This window comes from Hordeum vulgare, chromosome 4H (assembly GCF_904849725.1).
Source record: "Hordeum vulgare subsp. vulgare chromosome 4H, MorexV3_pseudomolecules_assembly, whole genome shotgun sequence".
NCBI lineage: Eukaryota > Viridiplantae > Streptophyta > Magnoliopsida > Poales > Poaceae > Hordeum > Hordeum vulgare.
The window spans coordinates 391,169,214-391,190,075 of NC_058521.1; the positions used below are offsets into that span (position 1 = coordinate 391,169,214).

Genomic DNA, 20,862 nt, shown 5'->3' on the forward strand with positions numbered 1-20,862 from the left:
ACGCCTGGATGCGCGCGATCTCACCGCGGCGTTTCGTGGCGGATGGTGGAGGGGGCACGGGGACTCCTCCAGTGCTCAATCTCCACGCGCCCGGCACGCGCATGTCTGAGGGTGCTGGGTAGTTGGCCTCATGGAGGGCGTGCGCCTCCCACTCGTGCAACAAGCGGCGATCGAAGCCGTTGGCAGCCGCTCCGTCTCCGGGGAACCGCTCCTCCATGGACTCGGGAAAGGTTCCGGCGGTGGAGGCGAGAGAGATGGGAGAAGAGGATGAAGGGCGAGTGTGCGGGGAGCGGCGGCGATGTGCGGCTTTTATAGCGGGGAAGGGACGGGAGCGGTGTGCACGCATGGTGAGAAAGGACGGGACGCGCGATGGCGTGCCATCACTGCGTCGCCCAGACCTTGGAATCTGATGCATTGAACTGGCACGGGAGCCAAGGCGATGAGGAGGACGAACGTTCTCGGCGATGGACAGTCACGGTGACTCGGCGGGTCCACGCGGGAGGGATTTGGCGCAGTTTGTTTTTGCGCCAAATTTCTTTCCCCCGACGCCCCCGACGTGCTGGGTTCGCCCTGGGTCCGTCGACGCTAATTTCGACCCAAACCGACGAAAAACGAGGTCCTTGGGACGCGACTAGGGGGTTTTTTAGCACCGTCGACAAAAAAATGGCCTGATGGGCTTGGGTGGAGATGCCCTTAGGAACATCATCTAGGATATGATGCAAAAGCTTTCCAACCCAAACAGAAGCTCGTGAACACAAATGTTTAGCATAGTAAATTCGCGATGGTGACATCACCTTTAGGGCATCTTTAACAGTCGCGCGATATAAGCGTCGCGCCAAAAAACGTGCACGGGGCATAAGTGGTTGAGCGCGCGGGACGAAACGGTATAGAGCGCCGTTTATTTCGTTCGTCCGCTCCCGCGCGCTACACACTCGAGTGCCCGCATCGCGACTTCCACCTACCACCATTCCAGGCATTGGCGCCGCCGTCCGCACCATCCCGGTTGCTCCAGTGACCCAACGGTGCTTCCCCGGACTATCCTCACGACGTCGTGCTTCCTCCGTCTCCCTCTAGTCACCGCCGACCCTCGCGCTCGCCATTCCTCCGACGAACAGCGCCCGACCGCCCACCACCGCTCGGCGCCCACAAGGTGTTCGACGAAACGCTTGCAAGGTATGTATTGCTTCAACTTCACTTTTTTTACATGATCATTGAGAATGAGCGTGGCCAAGATTTAGACTACTCTCAGTATGAGCTCTTGGGACATCCCGTGCGAGTGTGGCGGAGGACTGTGAAGGTGGCCCGGTTTGTTGCCTCTTATCATGTCATTCGACGTAGCGAAACACATGATGATCTTCAGAAGGATCTCATCAAGGAGTGGTGGGCATGGAATGAACGATAAAACGGATGATGATTTGTATGTTGGATGTTGTACGATTGATGTTATAGTGTCAAACTATTTGTTGTATTGAAAGATAAACTATTTGTCTGTGTTGTAACAAAATTGGACTATTTATTATTGATTATCTTTTATGTGTTTAATCTTCTTGATTTTGTTTGAAGTGTATATGTTGGCCCTGTTTGGATCCCAGGGTTAGAGTTAGATTGGGTTAGAGTTGAGCTATCTAACCCTCAAAAATCCAAACAGGTAGGGTTAGATTGGGTTAGATGCATCTAACCCACCCAAAAACTCTAACCCACCCAGGAGGTGCTTTTTTGGGTTAGAGTTAGGTGGGGACAAAAAAAAGAAAAAAATCACTTCTTACCGCATCCACCCGCACCGGATCCTCCCACCAACCCCCCGTCCCTCCCATCGCCCTCCCTCCTCACCGTCCAGCCGCCGGCCGCAGCGCCCTGCCGCGGCACGCCCCGCCCCGCCCCGCCCCGCCCTGCCGCCGGCCGCCCCAGCCTCTGCCGCACGCCGAGCCTTCTGGCGCGGCCCGCCCCGCCCCGCCCCGCCGCGCCCTGCCGCCGGCCGCCCCGCCCCGCCGCGCCCTGCCGCCGGCCGCCCCAGCCTCTGCCGCACGCCCAGCCTTCTGCCGCGGCCCGCCTCGCCCCGCCCCGCCGCGCCCTGCCGCCGGCCGCCCCAGCCGTCTGCCGCAAGTCCAGCCCTACCCCGCCCTGCCGGCTGCAGCACTCGCAGGTATGTATGTGTGCGTGTGTGTGTCTTTTTTGACGTTTTTGTGCTGGAAATTTTTTCCTCTGATAGTGTTCGTGTGACCCAGTTGCAATGGACGGAGAAGACTTCAATTTGTGGAGTTCGCAGCCGTCGGCAAGCGGCCCAGCTACCCGTGCCGGTCTCTACCTCAACTCTCAAGCTTCGGCGTCGGAGGGGTTCCCGGGGCTTGGGATGTACGGAGCTTTTCTCCAGAGCGACGACGAGCTCCTCCCTGGACGAGGCATGGCCATCGGACTCCCTCTCTATCGGCCACCGCGTACCGGAGACGGATGGGCGAACCCGTCGGCACCCTTGGCCCGGCAACTGAACTTCGGCGGCTCTTCGTCGGCGGCAGCCGGTCGCCGAGGAGGAAGCAGTGGCGGTGGCGTTCGGCAGCGCGCCAACTCGGCGGCCGTAGCACCTGGCCGCTGTAACCAGCGTACCAGCCGTGGCGGCGAGCGTGTACCACCTTCACGGGCACCGCGGAGTGCCGTCTGTGGGCAAGCATCCGGCTCCGAGGCTCCCTTCGACATTGATGATGAAGAATTGGAGGACGATGTCGAAGAGTTAGCAAGCTTCGGAGGTCCACCGGTGAGCCAAAAGAATCGAGCCCAATGGAATGATGTTAATAGTGCTTCCTTATTAGAATTGTGCATCGAGCAGCGTACAGCAGGAACGTATAATGGTACACTGATGAATGCTGAAGGGTACCAAGCCGTTATCGACGGCTTACTTGCTAGAAGGGGGTTGCTATATACACGTTTGCAGGTGAAGAATCAGATAGTCGTACTCAAGAACATATACTCTTTCTGGCGATACATGCAAGTGCATACAGGGTTGGGAAGAAAACCAGATGGAACCATTGATGCTGATTCTGAATTCTGGATAACACACACAGAGGTACACATATCTTAACTAATGCCGGATATTATAACCCAATGCCGGATTCTTTTGCATCTGCATGGCCAGAAGACGAACCTCTTGTTGAAGATGTTAACCTGAATACCTTCCGTGATGAGTTAGCTCATGCTTTGTTTCATGAAGTGTAATATTTTTTCAAACTTCGATTGATGACTTGTATGTTTAAGTGAGACATCAAATTTGTACGAACAAATTATTTTTTATCATCTTTTTTATACTTGATTTGTGAGCGAGAGCAGGCCACACAACGATCGGCCACACTAAATCCGGCAGTGAATATGGACAAAAGTAACCAAATGATTGAGAAAGAGCATTTATTGCCAATCTAACCCTCTCATCCAAACACCTCTTGGGTTAGAGTTAGTTTAGGGTTAGTTGAGGGTTAGAATCTAACTCTAACCTCTAACCCGGTTAGAGTATCCAAACAGGGCCGTTATTTGTGTTGTTCGCATGTTGTTTATTTACAGCGTTTGCTGGAACGTTTTGCGCGCGCTATACTTTTCAACGGCTGCTGCAGCCAGCGTTCGGCTCCGCGTAAAAATCGATTATTTCGACACTGTAAAGATGCTCTTACTTTCTTGAAAGACAACAGGCATCAAGCACACATGGCAAGGAGAAAACGACCAATGTACAGACCTGGCTTTCGGCAGCTGCCACAAGGAGCAAACAGGAAGTCCAAAAGGAAGGTCGTCCCTGCAAGGAATGAAGGCCTTTCTAGATCTCAAAAGCGTAACGTGCCCACAAGGAGAAATCGAAAAGTAGTGTCCTTCGTGTGCCTGGGTGGGCGCACTTGCATCCATTGTTGATCTTTTGATTGATACAAAACGTTGAGGTGTTGATCTTTTGATTGGTACAAAACGTTGAGGTGTTGTTGATCTTTTGATTGGTAAAAAACGTTGAGGTGTTCGGGCGATCCGTATCGGGCTATTGCATTATCATACCAGCCTGCATACATGTGTAGCAACAGTTGACGGTAGCGGAAAAGCTCATAGATAGGTTCCTCTTTCTCCGATTTTACGCATTTCTAATTTTGAGAACGGAAATTACAACTGTATAATTAGTCCTTGCTCCTAAAATCTTTCTTTGGGTATCTTTACCTATAGACACGAAAGCAAGAAATGCAAGGTGTCAATGTAACTTTACAAGCTAGTAGATGTATGCTATTACGATGGATGGTCATATTTGCGCAAAAGACCAACTGGTTAGCTCTTCTTTTGCTCCTAGTTATATGATGATGATCAGCTGTATGCTACTGTAAGTCTCAGCGAGTCCTAGCATGGAGAGGTGGGAACTGCTCTTCATCTCCTATTCTGTAAAATCCTGACGACCTGAAACAGTGTCAAAGTCAACAGATTAACCATATTAAGGTAGTACAGGGCCAATGGACTGAATGCGACGAAGATAAATAAGCATGCTAAGTTGAGCATTCAACAACAAAAAAACTACTCCCTCCGTTTTCTAAATAATTGTAGTTGGAAAGAACTAGAGTAGTATTATTTTATAACAAATATACCCAAATTACTATTCTGTGACATCATTCTTAGATGCTTGACCTCTAGCATATTTCAAGGCTACATTAATATTTTGATCTGCAAGATCCTTCGAGGTTACCTCTTTTGGGTTGCACCTGCTCTATAGCTCTGGAACGCCAACGCAGAGGCGTCTGCACATGCCTTTGGTGAGGTCTTGTTTGACTTTGGGGAGGGAGATGTCAATGAGAAAGGCCCCAAAGAACCAAACTCAATAATCCTATCTTGTTGTGTCTCCAAGGCTCCAGATTGAGAATATCCTTTTGTGACGGGGAAGGAGGAGTGACAAGTACTAGATGCCAGAAGCATCCGCTGGTTATTCCCCCTGCTATCATGAGGAATAAAAACATTTGGCAATAACGGCCTTGGTTTAGTTCCATTTTCAATCAATTCTTCGCTCAGGGCAACATCCTTTGTCGAACCATTTAGAATGGTTACAACTTGCACATTTGGTGCATGCTTTGTATCTCTCACAAAAGATGGGTGTCCACTGTGATCATCATATTTTTGTTTTGCAGCCAAGTTCTTTTTCGAGAAACCCCTGCCTCTCATGCTGCTTTGGAGTTTTAATGGCTCGGAGGTTAGTCTTCGATTTGTGGCATGCCCCTTAGGAGTGTCACAGATTTGATTTCTGGCCAAGAAGTTATTGTTCATGTATGCCCACTCATCTGGAGTACCCTCAACTTCAGTTGGCTGATATTTTGCACTAACTGGTAGTGCACACTCCATGCCAGTATCATAATTTCGCTTCTGGAAGAAGGTTTTGTTCGAGCTGACATCCCCATAGAAGCTACGTGTGTGCCTTGCGTCACAGTGAGGTTTGACAAATTCCTTTCGAGTATGACCACTGTGCTTTTCAGTCTTCTTCATACCTGAGCGAGCATATCCATTTAGGCCATCACCAATTCCCAATGACCGACTTATCCTTATTTCCTTGGTCCCAGTGTCTGGCGCTACTTGCTCCTGGCAAGGGACGAAACTTCGTTTTGGAATCGTGGCCTGGTTGATTTCAATCTGCACTGGTTGATTGATCAGGACCTTCCCTTTCTCTCCTATAGATGCCATGTTCTGTAATACAGAAACAGAACTTGTAACTATCATAACTTTGGTATACTGTAGCGATACATATTTTCTAAAGTGAACACAGGTTTAAGTTGACTTTCCCGCTTACCAAAACAATAAACTATATTCCCCTTTTTAATCCTAAGAGGACAATAACAGAACGACCAGATAAAAATTAGATCTACGTAGGAAAAAGCCAGTACATATAGTAAACATAAAAATGCTTCGAGACACTTTACTGAACACAGGAATGCCGCGGATCAATGCATGAGATATCCAAAAGTGAGAATTGACGGTACCTATTCCTACCTTTTCATGAATATATCCAACTGTTTCACGCATATTGGGTATAGCTTCTGATCTATGCCACCACGAAACAGAAATATCTGAATCAGCAATATAAGATGGCGATAATCCATTAGATGGGACGTCTATTCCACAGGCATTCAACTGAAAGGGCACACCCCAGTTGTCCTCGTCCTGTGATTGCTGTGAAACTTCAGTGCTATGAGAAGAAACTGGAGATAACTTCATTCCATTCGTTTCAGTATATGAAGGCGGCAATAGCCCAGGTAGCGCCTTATCAGTACTTAACAAGATGCCACGATTTAGAATCTCAAACAAATCCTTGTCAACCTTACAGTCAGAAGATGCTTCTTGGGCAGACTGCGAAAATTCATCGAACAAGTATTCTAAGTTGTACTGAACTTGACGGAGGCATCTCAACTGTGATTCCAAATCCCCTGATAGATCCGACAAGTTCAATAATGACAGTGGATGGAGATTATCTTCCACATGGAGTGAAGTTCCAGTTAAATTCTCCTTTTTTATGGGACCAGGTTTTGGAAGTCCTAAATCTCTGCCATGGATAGAGTGCAATATATGTGACGAATAGTGTGCATGATGCTGTGGCTGTATCAGTGATTTGTCACCCATAGAGGCTTCAGCTGCATAGCGAGATTCCTCTCCATCCATCTCAGCGGCCACATAGTACTGTTTGGTGGCACCATTTCTATTTTCGTGAAAAACATACGCATGGTCATTCGGTTCATGATGGACACAGTGGGATAATCTTGCACTCAGATCAGTACTTGCTGCCAACGAGTCATCTCCTGGAAAACATCCACCCTGAGTAGGCACGTTTATTCTGACACTTACTGCATGCTCAGCTAGTGTCTTTGAAACACGAGGACGACTTTTTTCGTCCTCCTTGTAAGAAATCTGCATGCATGACATGTCATCCAAGAGTTGGTTGCTGGGACCAAGGAAGGGCTGATAATGAAATGCGCCCACATGGTCAATATCTGACCTTACTCCGTTTTCATTCCTCTCCAAGGTATTTTTGAAAAATGCAAAGATATCATCAGGAATAAGTTCCGGTGGTAACATAAGAATTTGACCAAGCTTTCGAGCACCAAACGAGAAAGCAGTCCGAATACGATGGAAATTCGCTGCACAATAATAAAATGTCAAACAAGACTTGCCAGTTCCTCGCCAGCAAAGAAATATAGAAAGAAAATACTCCATATAATACACATCACTCCAACAAAACCCTTCGTATGTTCGGTATGAGACCATGCTGTTTACGGATTTATGCACAACTTCATGTACACAATATATGTTCGTCAAACTTTCAGAAGATAATTTAGAAAGGGACAACCAGTTCATATGTTTTGGTTAGTTCAAACCTCTGTTCACACTTCTGCCAAGATTGTTGCACTCCTTCAGCGGATCAATTATGTTTAGACATTTCACACGGAATTTGGAACAGCGTGCATCAGAATTTCTTGGAGGTGCAGATGCTTTTTCCACTGAGTTGTCAAGGAACTCTCTGTCAAACAGCAAGTCATCGCCAGGTACATTTAAACCTTCAACTGCAAGAGATACAAGTTTTAGGATTGAAACGAAATAGGAATCAAGTGATAACTCTGCCAAGAAATAGATTACAAGGTAACGCACCAATTAAGTTAGGCAAAGACGATAAAGCAACAGGGCCATTTAGACTTATGCAGTATTTGTCCCAGTCAAACTTGCTAAAATATTCCAGAAACCTATACAAAACCTATTAAATATAAGAAAATAGGGAGACAAAATGGATATCAGTTTTTGCTAAAGATGTTTCCAAATGTCTGAGATAAGTCATTCCTTCCAAGCCTTACCTCCAGGGGACCATGGAGAGATTTGTGGAATAGATTAAAGACGTATAGGATAAGTGTCTCCAACGCATAAGTTGATATAAGCCCATGATGAGCTCCTAGTAGGCGACTTTCATAATAACACCATCCCTTGATTAATATAATGCTCCGTTTAAATAGATGATTTTTCCCAACTTTGCGGTCAACCTGAAGAAGGAACACTCATTTATTTTTCCAGGACTAGGCATAGTAATAACCAAATAAAAGAACACCTAGACTAGCACAGGAACATGTTGAGCATTCTATTCTACATATTCAGCAACTTCACTATAAAGACTAAAGCAGAACAGCAAGCAGAAATTGCATTATTTTTCCCAAACAAAAACGCAACACATTACCAGCTCAAGGAAGGAGACTGCACAGATTCCTCCAGTTTGGTTGAATGAGATATCAACGATAATATTTCCAATAGTGCATTTAATGAGTCTGACCTGGATGGAGAAATATTTGAAATTTTAAGGCAGCTACCATGTGCAAAGCAGTAACAGACTAAAACTGCATCAGAAGGAAGAAACATGTATATGTTTCTTAAACGTAACCTCCATGCGTAACAAGGATAACAGAGAAGAAATGTATGCAAAGGACAAAAAAGGGTTAGGAGTGCAATATCATAGTTTTCCCAGACTTCTGTCCAGAATGAAGAAACTATAAATGTGTATGAGGAGCAAACAGGATAACACACCTCTGCATCAATGTGTTCCAAGTCCTTCACTTCAAATTCAGCATCACCATTCTCCTCCCCCGACTCAAGTATGTGGTAAACATCATCAATCAAAGTACTACCGCAAGATGTATTTCCAATTACAGTTAAATCAATGTCCCCATCGGGAAGATAAGTCTTCAATGGAACTGAACCAAATACAAAGACCTAACCATTCAAATAAAGAAGAAATGATGTCACATCAGAAAACTGATCTCAAAAGTTACACCAGAAATAAATGTTAGGCGGAACTAGCATAATGCTCGTGTGTTGCCACAGAACCACAAAAATGATTGTTGTTGTATTGGATAAATTTGGTACACCAACCACCAATGCACTTGCAGCACTGCAGAGAAAAAACTCAAGCAAGAAGACAACACTGCACTTGCGTAACTGCAGCAGCCAAGGGAGCACCATTACAAGATTTGAAGCACCATGGCCATACTTTGTAATTTGGAAGTTACGACAATGGAAGTTGAGAGGAGTGGCGGCATCCAGAGGATGCGTGTCAGGAGGAGCAGGAACCGGAGAATAAATATCGGGGAGGAGCCGCAGCAGGGGGGAAACCAAAATCAATTTTGGTGGATTGACTGGCTGGTTAAGTGTCCCAGTAAAAACAATTGTGTACTGTCATGTACTTATAATGTACCTTCCCATTCAAAATAGACAATAGTTTGCTGGTTTGACAGAGTTGTGTGTAGAGGTAGGTGTGAGGTTCGAGGCTCCCCAAGTACATTATTTTCTCTGTTTGGTTTATATTTTATATTTTTCAAGTCGGATGGGGTCTAGTGGGTCCTAGATGGGCAAGGGAGATTGGAATGAAGTGGGGGAGTGAACTTACCATCACTGCTTCCAACTCCAATTTATAAGATATAGTAGAGATAAAAAACATTGTTTCAACATAAACAAGTTGTACTACAAGAACCATAATGTTAGCAGTAGGATTAACGGTTTGCTACCATTGGCCTTACAATAGGAAGCTCAAGGCTAATCAGAGGAACTGATCTAGATTCTTTGGAGGGAGGTGTGGGTATCTTCGGCTCGGATTTGGGTGCCTATTTATTTTCTTGTTAACTGATATAGTACCTAGCCCCCTCCTAGCTATTCCCATTTTTCATCTGAAATAACTCAGTATGTAGTCTCCACAATGGAATAACATCCCATTATGTCACAAAGTTAGTTGATCACATGATTCACAAAGTGACCGATCAACCAGTACAGGTAACTAAGACACTCCAATTCTTACCTTCACACACAATTCGGTCACAAAATCCAACAAGTGGAAGAATAGATAACTGGTCTGTAATACTCCCTCCGTCCCAAAATAAGTGACTCAAAAGTGACTCAACTTTAGGTAGTAACACACTAACGGGAGGTAATGAAGTATAGTACACCATCTCTTCACAAATGTAAGACGTTTAAACTGCCAAATCATCTTACATTTGTGAACAGAGGGAGTAACTTGCAGTGCACGGGTCCTCGTTTTGATTGTTTTACACACTTTTGGCATCACATAGAAAACAATGGACCGCTAGAACAATGTCTCATCTCATATACACGCATGTGACGATAATCCAGCAAGAGCAGACATCATTACAGCAATCTTTTTGGGGAAGCACCCAATGCTAGGAAACACTTATGACACGACTCCTACTGCAGAAATAGTGCCTATAAGATACAGCAGCCACACGCTTTCAAGCAATTCCAGCTACACAAGTACAAAGGCATCACGTACACATTATAAGTGGTCAGCATAATACTAGCCACAAGTAAGGACCATTTTCCAGATCTACCATCTCTGTGGCTACGGAGTAAAGAAGTCCCATGTAAATAAATGATGAACCCGTGGACACGCGTCAAAGTACGATTCAAACAGTGGACCGCGGAACGCTCATCAGTAAATAAGGATTGACTTTGAGTTCATATATAACGCGATCTGGGAACATTCGCAGCAGAGCTGAATGCAGAATGCTGGCACGCAGCTGTCGGTGAATGGCTATACCAAATCTCACTCGTGCTACGTCAGAATCCTCTACAAGCTGTGATGGGGACAGAGAACCCCAACAAGATTCAACCGCAGCGGCATTAATCAGTTGCCACACTGTTGGGTAACCACGTGGATGGGTCACCGTGGATGAAGCATACACATCACGATCTACATCCGCCTGCCAGTCAAGCATGCGATCACGGGCAGGGGCAGAACCGAAACAAAAAAGACTTTAATCTTTTTGGCAAAACGCCAAAGCTTGTTTCCCCTCTGAAATCTGAATGGAAGCCTGTTGAGATACTAGTAAAAGTTGGATTTCATAAAGCATACCGTGCCTTTTTTCCTTGGGTTAAAAAGCAAAAACGCATAGATCCGAGCAGACAGAAAGCTCGTTTCTGATTTCTAAACGGATGAAGTTGCTTTTGTGAGACCGTGACACGCAGAACAAAGGGGCGACTTGGTCTAATATACTTACAAGTCTGTTAGTCAAACAGTACTAGTGCAGTACATAGCAGAAAATCGCAACTACTTCCTCCTCCGTTCCTAAATAATTGTAATTAGTACTCCCTCCGTAAACTAATACTCTTACGTTAGTTTACAGAGGGAGTATTTAGGAACGGAGGGAGTAGTGGGAGTATTTTCTTGTAGAAGGCAGCTGATAGTAGTAAAACTAGGCACCAATTAGTTTAGCTCCTCGTCCGTACGAAGCAATTAATCAAGGAATAGTAGTAATTCCTACCCTAGAGCCGACGCCTTTGAAATGTATATACTACCAGTACTCTACTAGAAGCACACGAGAGAAAGCGACGGAAGCAAAGTAAACAAATCCAAATCCAAAGGAAGAATAATGTAGTGTGACAAGCACGAGGATCCCCAGGATTACCCAGACAAAACTGGAAAGTGAAGAAAGAGAAGAGGGGGGAGCGTTTCGCGAAAGGGAGGCGAGACGAGACAGAGCACGCACCTCGCATCCGAGCGCGGTTCCGACGATCCTCCGCGCGTGGTCGACGACCTCCGCGCGGCGGCGGTCCGAGGCCTGGGTGGGCTGGACGCGGCGCACCACCTCTGCCGCCGCCACCTCGGCGCTGGCCATGGCCGCGGCCGGGATCGCCGCGGGCCCCGGCACGGACCGCGCCATGACCGCCGGCAGCGCGCCCCCTCCACCCGGCGCCATGGGAAGGCTGGGCTGGGCTAGGCGGCCGGCACAGGCATGCGAAATCGGAGGACGGTAATGGAAGGGGTTTGGGGGGAATCGCTTGCTTATTCTGGGGGTTTGGGTTTGGGTTTGGGTTTTTGGCCCGAGGCGTTACTACTTACTGCTGGCGCGAGTGCGGTGCGAGGCGAGGCGAGGAGGAGGAAGTTGCAAAAAAAAAAAGGCGAGGAGGAGGAAGGGTGGGGTTGGGTGGGTACGCCAAGTCCGCGAGTTTCCGAGTCCGACGAGAGATGAACCAACCCTCTGCGGTGGGGTGTGAACAAAACCCGCGAGCCCGGGGAGGAGGAGGAGGAGGAAGAAGTGGCCGCCGTCCGTCCCTATCCGATGCCGCATTTATACGGGAAGTAGTGTGTGCCGTGTGCCCGTGCGTGTTGTGGTGGCGATGCAGCCAGGTGGTGGCCTCGTCCGCCCATGCCACCGCCTAGCGAGCCCACAGTTCCAGGTACTGGTTCTACACAAGTCAGACAGTGCTGTTTTTCTTTTCTTTTTTTCTCAAAAAAGAAAAAACAAAGGGGCGTCGCGTCACCATGGATAAGCCGTAATAATACGTAATAAACAAAGCGCATCTCCGTTGCTTATGCGTGCGGGTGTGCCTAATCGATCAGCAGGCACTTACACATCCCGGAAACGCGATGACTGACGGAAGCCAGGCAGACACGGTGCAGGTGCAGGTGCAATGCAACCCGAACGCAATGCTGCGTGCCAGTGGACGCGACGCCAATGCGACCGCGACACAGCCCCGATCAAGTGCGAGATCCACTGAACGGCTTTCTTTTCCGTTGAGGTCGACCGATGTGCATGCACGCCACGCGCGACGCCGGCGTGCCGAGGAACCACGCCAGGCGCGTTTCCCTCCTCCGGGACCCACCCAACCCGCGGTTATAGATCCATCGATTCCTTCCGTCCATCCAAAAACGGCCGCCGCGCTGCCTCCGCCTCCGCCTGCGGTGCGGTGCGCGAGCGCGACGCAAACAGAAGGAGAGCTTCCGGTGTACTAGAGCACAAGGGCTACCCAAATCCCGAGAAGCAAACAACCGCCCAAAAGGAGTCGTAGGCCAGCCCTTTCGTGTACGATGCCTTGCTGCCCTAGGGCACTGCTTTCCATTCGGGCACTAACCGTCCAACAACTACCCCTTATCAGATGACGCGTCTCCACAAGGAACTAGCAGCAAACAAGTGCCAAGTTTTTTTTTTCCTTTATGAATTTCCACTTTGAACTCCTTCACGGTTGGCTGGCGATACATAATACCCATTCCATATTTTCCATTTCGGAATTTGGTTTTGTCCGGAGTGGCCTCGTTTCTATGGCATTATCAATTGTGCCTTGAAGCTTGATATGATGAAGGCCTATAATCGAATGAAATGACCATATCTTGAAGCTATAATGCTAAAGGGGCTTTTCTGATAGATGGGTTCACATTGTCATGAGTTTAATTACTACTGTTAAATTCTTTGTTATGGTCAATGGAAAGAAGTCTGAGGAGTTTGTGCCTACTCGAGGAATCACACAAGGTGATCCTATTTCACCATACTTGTTCTTGCTAGCAACACAGGGCCTTTCGTGCCTCTTAAAAACACGAGGAGAGTCGTCTAACTCGCATGGTATTCAAGTGGCACCTTCGATGCCATCAGTAAATCATCTTTTATTCGTAGGCAAACAGTATGGGACAAATGAGGTGAACCAAGTTCTGGATTTGTACTACCAGGCTTCCGGGCAACGCATAAATATGTCAAAATCATCTATTTTTTTCCACGAAGGGTGTCCCACAGGGCACCAGGGCAGAGATAAAGGGTTCGCTCAATGTGCCAAATGAAATATCGGGATGTGAAAGTGCGTTATATTGACTAGAGGGGGTGAATAGGCGATTCTTATAAATTCGTCACTAAGGAAATTCTTTGTGGGGAAAGTCCTCTGTCACGAACTACGTGTAGCGGAATAAGTACTCGAGCAAGCGTGCAAAACAGCAATAGCATAGTCTTCAAAGTGAAATGAAACATTCGGTTTGCACAAGTAACGTGTTCAGGATATGTACGTGAAGAACTAGTTAAGTAAAGAATTTGGGGTGAGGAAATTGAAAAACTCTTCAGTCAAATTCTTCAAACAGTAACAATCAAAGTCATCAACATACAACTGAGGAAATTAAAGGTTGAGAAAATAGAACGAGGTACTGGTTGAAGATAGTGGTTGATGACCCAGTTCCAATTGTTGTGACAGTCGTACTTCTGGTTTGGAGCGGGTTGGTATTTAAACCAAAGGATACACGGTCCCAGGACACATAGTCCTTACCCTATTCTCCTTGAGCTAAGGACGCATAGTCCTTGCCTAACACTCGTGGTAAGTCTTTAGGGCAGACTTTCAAACCCTCACAAACTCGGTCGCCTGACGATCCACAATTTACTTCTAGATGCTCTAGACCATGTGAAAGTGCGTTATATCAACTAGAGGGGGGTGAATAGGCGATTTTTAGAATTTTAGCGCCGAGGAAATTCCTTGTGAGGAAAGTCCTTAATGATGAATTAAGTGCAGCGGAAGTAGTACAGGATCAGGTGTGCAAAATGTTCAATAGTAGATTACTTGTTGAAGATTATGAGATTCTGTTTGCACAGTTCGCAAGTACAGAGTGAACACGTGAAAATTTTCTTAAGCGAAGAATTTGAGGTTGAGGAAATTCAGAGAAAGTCTTCAAACAAATTCTTCAACGGTGCATATCAAAGTCTTCAACATACAATTTGAGGAAATGAAAGAGTTGAAGAAATAGAACTCGTATCACGATGAAGACAGTTGTTGATGACCCAGTTACAACTGTTGTGACAGTTGTACGTCTGGTTTGGAGCGGCTTGGTATTGAAACCAAAGGACACACAGTCTCGGGACACACAGTCCCTACCGTATTCTCCTTGAGCTAAGGACACACAGTCCTCGCCCAACACTCGTGGTAAGTCTTCAGGGAAGACTTCCAAACCCTCACAAACTCGGTCACCCAGCGATCCACAATTGACTACTGGATGCTCTAGACCATGACGCCTAACCGCCTGAAGGATGCACAGTCCTCAAAGGTAAAAGGCTTCAGTTCCACACAGGAACAACTTCTTCAGTGATGCTCAATCTATTGGTTTTTGGTTTGAGATTTGGTGTTTGGTGTATTTCCTCACTTGATGATTTTCTCTCGAAGACACTGAGGAATTTGGGTTGCTCTAAATGACAAGTGTCAGTTTCTCTCGGAGCAGGCAACCAGCAAGTGGTTGTGGGGGCGGCTATTTATAGCCTGAGAGCATCCCCACATGATTTGACATAAATGCCCTTAAATATTATGACCGTTGGGTGGATAAGATCAGTGAGGTGGCGCGTGGCGCGGCAATGATCGGAACTTTCAACTGTGACACTCCTCATGTCCCTCATATTCCTCACTTTGAGGCTTTGGTAGATTTAGGCTTGGGTTGAGCATCATGACAAATTAATTCCGTAGTTTTACCTCGTCCCCCTTTAACAGTACGGTGTTCCTATGACTCAAAAGTAAAGAATATGAAACGGAAAGAGTAAATCATCATGCTTCAAAGTCTTCACACTATTTTCTTCAGAACACGCCGAATTCCTCATTTTCAATTTCTTCATGAGGAATATCGATTTCTTCGCAATCAAAGTCTTCAAGGAAGGACCAAAGTCTTCACCCGAAGACATTCATTTTTAGGGGTCGATATTAATTGAATAGCTCAAACTCCTCGGCAACTTATAGTGTTGGGGAACGTTGCATGAGAAACAAAAAATTTCCTACGCACACGAAGATCTATCATTGTGATGTCCATCTACGAGAGGAGATTAGATCCACATACCCTTGTAGATCGCTAAGCGGGAAGCATTAAGAAACGCGGTTGATGTAGTGGTACACCTTCGTGATTCAAATCACCGTCGTCCCACCATCCGTTCCGATCTAGCGCGCAATGGACGACACTTGTGCGTTCAACACACGTACAGCTTGATGACGATCTCGGCCTTCTTGATCCAGCAAGAGAGACGGAGAAGTAGATGAGTTCTCCGGCAGCATGACGGCGCTCCGTTGGTGGTGGTGATCTACTCCTTCAGGGCTCCGCCCGAGCTCCGCAGAAATCGGATCTAGAGGAAGAACTACGTGGTATAGGTTTGAGTTGCACATGGCAAAGTTGTGTCTCAAAAGCCCTAAAACCACCAGTATATATAGGAGGAGGGGAGGGGCTAGACTTGGGGCTCAAGGGAGCCCCAAGGGAGCCGACCGAAGGGAGGAGGTGGACTCCCACCCCAATTCGATTTGGGGGAAGGAGTCTACTCCTTCCTTCCCACCTCCCTCTTTCCTTTTTTTCTTTCCTTTGGTATTTTTACATTGTGGCGCCATGGCCCTATTGGGCTGGCCTCACCAGCCCACTAAGGGCTGGTGCGCCACCCTAGGGTCACTGCGCTCACTCCCGGGTGGGTGGGGCCCTCCCGATGAATACCCGGAACCCATTCGTCACTCCCGGTACACTGCCGGTAATGCCCGAAACTTTCCGGTAACCAAATGAAACCATCCTATATATCAATCTTTGTTTCCGGGCCATTCCAGAAATCCTCGTGACGTCCGTGATCTCATCCGGGACTCCGAACAACATTCAGTAACCACACATATAACTCAATTATACTAAAACATCATCGAACCTTAAGTGTGCAGACCATGTGGATTCGAGAACTATGCAGACATGACCCGAGACACTCCTCAGTCAATATCCAATAGCGGGACCTGGATGTCCATATTAGATCCTACATATTCTACGAAGATCTTATTGGTTGAACCTCTGTGACAAGGATTCATTTAATCTCGTATGTCATTCCCTTTGTCCTTCGGTATGTTACTTGCCCGAGATTCGATCGTAGGTATCCATATACCTATTTCAATCTCGTTACCGGCAAGTCTCTTTACTCGTTCCGTAATACAAGATCCCGTGACTTACACTTAGTCACATTGCTTGCAAGGCTTGTTTGTGATGTTGTATTACCGAGTGGGCCCCGAGATACCTCTCCGTCACACGGAGTGACAAATCCCAGTCTTGATCCATACTAACTCAACGAACACCTTCAGAGATACCTGTAGAGCACCTTTATAGTCACCCAATTACGTTGCGACGTTTAATACACACAAGGTATTCCTCCGATGTCAGGGAGTTATATGATCTCATGGTCATAGGAATAAATACTTGACACACAGAAAACAATAGCAATAAAATGACACAATCACATGCTACGTTCATAGTTTGGGTCTAGTCCGTCACATGATTCTCCTAATGATGTGATCCAGTTATCAAGCGACAACACTTGTGTATGGTCAGAAAACCTTAACCATCCTTGATCAACTGGCTAGCCAACTAGAGGCTTGCTAGGGACATTGCTTTTTGTCTATGTATCCACACATGTATTTATGTTTTCATTCAATACAATTATAGCATGAATAATAAATGATTATCTTGAAACAGGAAATACAACAATAACTATTTTATCATTGCCTCTAGTGCATATTTCCAACAGTCTCCCACTTGCACTTTGCACTATTTTATCCACTATTTTATCGTTCGCGTGTTGATCATGTTTTGCCCGTGGAAGAGGTTTAGTCAACGGATCTGCTACATTCAAATCCGTGTGCACTTTGCAAATATTTACGTACTCTCCTTCGACGTAGTGGCGGATGAGGTTGAAGCGTCGTTTGATGTGTCTGGTCTTTTTGTGAAACCTTGGTTCCTTTGCTAAAGCAATGGCACCAGTGTTGTCACAGAACAGAGTTATTGGATTTAGTGCGCTCGGCACAACTCCAGGATCCGTCATGAACTGCTTTATCCAGACACCCTCCTTAGCTGCCTCCGAGGCAGCCATGTACTTTTGTTTGGAACTGCACCAGCTTACCGCACCCCCATTAAGAATAAATATGTATCCGGTTTGAGACTTAGAGTCATCTGGATCAGTGTCAAAGCTTGCGTCGATGTAACCCTTTACGACGAGCTCTTCCTCACCTCCATAAACGAGAAACATTTCCTTAGTCCTTTTCAGGTACTTCAGAATATTCTTGACCGACGTCCAGTGATCCATTCCTGGATTACTTTGAAACCTTCCTGCCATACTTATGGCCAGGCTGACGTCCGGTCTAGTGCACAACATTGCATACATGATAGAACCTATGGCTGAAGCATAGGGGATGGTACTCATCTTTTCTCTATCTTCCGCAGTTGCTGGGCACTGAGTCTTACTCAATTTTATACCTTGTAATACTGGCAAGGACCCCTTCTTGGACTGTTCCATTTTGAACTTCTTCAAAACTTTATCAAGGTATGTGCTTTGTGAAAGTCTTATCAGGCGCCTCGATCTATCCCTATAGATCTTAATCCCTAGAATGTAAGCAGCTTCTCCTAGGTCCTTCATTGAGAAACTTTTATTCAAGTAATCTTTTACGCTCTCCAAAAACTCCACGTTGTTTCCAATCAGCAATATGTCATCCACATATAATATTAGAAACACACAGAGCTCCCACTCACTTTCTTGTAAATACAAGATCCTCCAACAACTTGTATAAACCCAAAGGCTTTGATCACCTCATCAAAGCACTTATTCCAACTCCGAGATGCTTGCACCAGTCCATAAATGGATCGCTAGAGCTTGCATACTTTGTTAGCATTCTTTGGATCGACAAAACCTTTGGGTTGCACCATATATAACTCTTCCTTAAGAAAACCATTAAGGAATGCCGTTTTGACATCCATCTGCCAGATTTCATAATCGAAGAATGCAGCTATTGCCAACATGATTCAGACGGACTTAAGCATCGCTACCGGTGAGAATATCTCATCGTAGTCAACTCCTTGAACTTGTGAAAAAACCTTTGCCACAAGTCGAGCTTTATAAACAGTCAATTGCCGTCCGCGTCCGTCTTCTTCTTAAAGATCCATTTGTTCTGAATAGCCTTGCGGCCTTGAGGTAATACTTCCAAAGTCCACACTTTGTTTTCATACATAGATCCTATCTCGGACTTCATGGCCTGCAACCATTTGTTGGAATCTGGGCCCACCATTGCTTCTTCATAATTTGCAGGTTCATTGTTGTCTAACAACATGATTGATAAGACAAGTTTACCGTACCACTCAGGAGCAGTACGTGATCTTGTCGACCTGCGAGGTCTGATAGGAACTTGATCCGAAGTTTCATGATCATCATCATTAACTTCCTCCTCAACCGGGGTCGCTTCGACAGAGGTTTCCCCGTGCCCTACGCCACCATCTAGAAGGATTAGAGGTTCGACAACCTCATCAAGTTCTATCTTCCTCCCACTCAATTCTTTCGAGAGAAACTCCTTCTCAAGAAAAGCTCCATTTTTAGAAACAAACGCTTTGCCCTCGGATTTGAGATATAAGGTGTACCCAACTGTCTCCTTTGGGTAACCTATGAAGACGCACTTTTCCGCTTTGGGTTCCAGCTTTTTAGGCTGAAGCTTTTTAACAGAAGCATCACATCCCCAAACTTTAAGAAACGACAACTTTGGTCTTTTGCCATACCACAACTCGTATGGTGTCGTCTCAATGGATTTTGATGGTGCCCTGTTTAAAGTGAATGCAGATGTCTCTAATGCATAACCCCAAAACGATAACGGCAAATCGATAAGAGACATCATAGATCGCACCATTTCTAACAAAGTACGATTACGACGTTCGGACACACCATTACACTGTGGTGTTCCAGGCGGTGTCAACTGTGAAACAATTCCACATTGTCTTAAGTGAGCACCAAACTCGAAACTCAGATACTCACCCCCACGATCAGAACGTCGGAACTTGATCTTCTTGTTACGATGATTTTCAACTTCACTCTGAAATTGCTTGAACTTCTCAAACGTTTCAGACTTGTGCTTCATCAAGTAGATATAACCATACCTACTCAAATCGTCAGTGAAGGTGAGAAAATAACGATATCCGCCACGTGCCTCCACAGTCATCGGACCGCACACATCGGTATGTATGATTTCCAACAAGTCACTTGCACGCTCCATTGTTGTGGAGAACAGAGTCTTAGTCATCTTGCCCATGAGGCATGGTTCGCACGTGTCAAGTGATTCAAAATCAAGTGACTCCAAAAGCCCATCGGAATGTAGTTTCTTCATGCGCTTTACACCAATATGACCTAAGCGGCAGTGCCATAAAAACATGGCGCTATCATTGTTAACTCTACATCTTTTGGTCTCAATGTTATGTATATGTGTATCATCACTATCAAGATTCAATATGAACAATCCTATCACATTGGGTGCATGACCATAAAAGATATTACTGATAGAAATAGAACAACCATTATTCTCTGACTTAAACGAGTAACTGTCTCGCAATAAACAAGATCCAGATATAATGTTCATGCTTAACGCAGGCACTAAATAACAATTATTTAAGTTCATAACTAATCCTGATGGTAACTGAAGTGAGACTATGTCCACGGCGATTGCATCAACCTTGGAACCATTTCCGACGTGCACCGTCACTTCATCCTTCGCCAACCTTCATTTATTCCGCAGTTCCTGCTTCGAGTTGCAAATATGAGCAACAGAACCGGTATCAAATACCCAGGCACTACTACGAGAGTTGGTTAAGTACACATCAATAAAATGTATATCAAATATACCTGATTTTTCTTTGGCCGCCTTCTTATCAGCCAAATACTTGGGGCAGTTGCGCTTCCAGTGACCCATTCCCTTGCAATAATAACACTTTGTTTCTGGCTTAGGTCCAGCCTTGGGTTTCTTCGTCGGATTGGCAACAGGCTTGCCGCTCTTCTTGGAGTTACCCTTCTTGCCTTTGTCGTTTCTCTTGAAACCAGTGGTCTTATTTTCTCTTGAAACCAGTGGTCTTATTGACCATCAACAGTTGATGCTCTTTCCGGAGTTCCGACTCTGCGACTTTCAGCATCGCAAATAACTCGTCAGGTGACTTGTTCATCCCTTGCATGTTATAGTTCAACACAAAGCTCTTATAGATAGGTGGCAGTGATTGAAGAATTCTGTCAGTGATAGCCTCTTGTGGGAGTTCAATCCCCAGCTCAGCTAGACGGTTTGAGTACCCGGACA

At 46.0% G+C, this 20,862-nt stretch overlaps 1 protein-coding gene across 2 annotated transcripts; it reads right to left on the reverse strand.

Moving 5' to 3' along the window:
• Window positions 1-4,053: 4,053 nt before the first annotated feature.
• LOC123448692 lies at window positions 4,054-12,077 on the reverse strand. 2 transcript variants are annotated; one of them, XM_045125660.1, is made up of 9 exons: window positions 11,517-12,077; window positions 8,548-8,733; window positions 8,204-8,296; window positions 7,830-8,012; window positions 7,630-7,732; window positions 7,359-7,544; window positions 5,980-7,121; window positions 4,691-5,676; window positions 4,054-4,407 (listed from the first exon to the last, which is right to left on the reverse strand). In XM_045125660.1, the coding sequence occupies exons 1-9, from the start codon at window positions 11,724-11,726 to the stop codon at window positions 4,341-4,343; spliced, it is 3,156 nt and encodes a 1,051-aa protein (XP_044981595.1). In that variant the 5' UTR covers window positions 11,727-12,077; the 3' UTR covers window positions 4,054-4,340. The 2 variants fall into 2 exon arrangements, with proteins under 2 accessions (XP_044981595.1, XP_044981596.1); XM_045125661.1 differs by lacking the exon at window positions 4,054-4,407 and having other exon boundaries at window positions 4,687-5,676.
• Window positions 12,078-20,862: the final 8,785 nt, after the last annotated feature.

Excerpts from the sequence above, each read along its gene's own strand:
- LOC123448692 (XM_045125660.1), bottom strand. The coding sequence starts at position 11,726 with ATGGCGCCGGGTGGAGGGGGCGCGCTGCCGGCGGTCATGGCGCGGTCC. Across the intron at positions 8,013-8,203 it reads CAGTCTCCTTCCTTGAGCTG|GTTGACCGCAAAGTTGGGAA; the intron begins GTAATGTGTTGC and ends TTCCTTCTTCAG. Across the intron at positions 4,408-4,690 it reads GCAGGTGCAACCCAAAAGAG|GTCGTCAGGATTTTACAGAA; the intron begins GTAACCTCGAAG and ends ACACTGTTTCAG.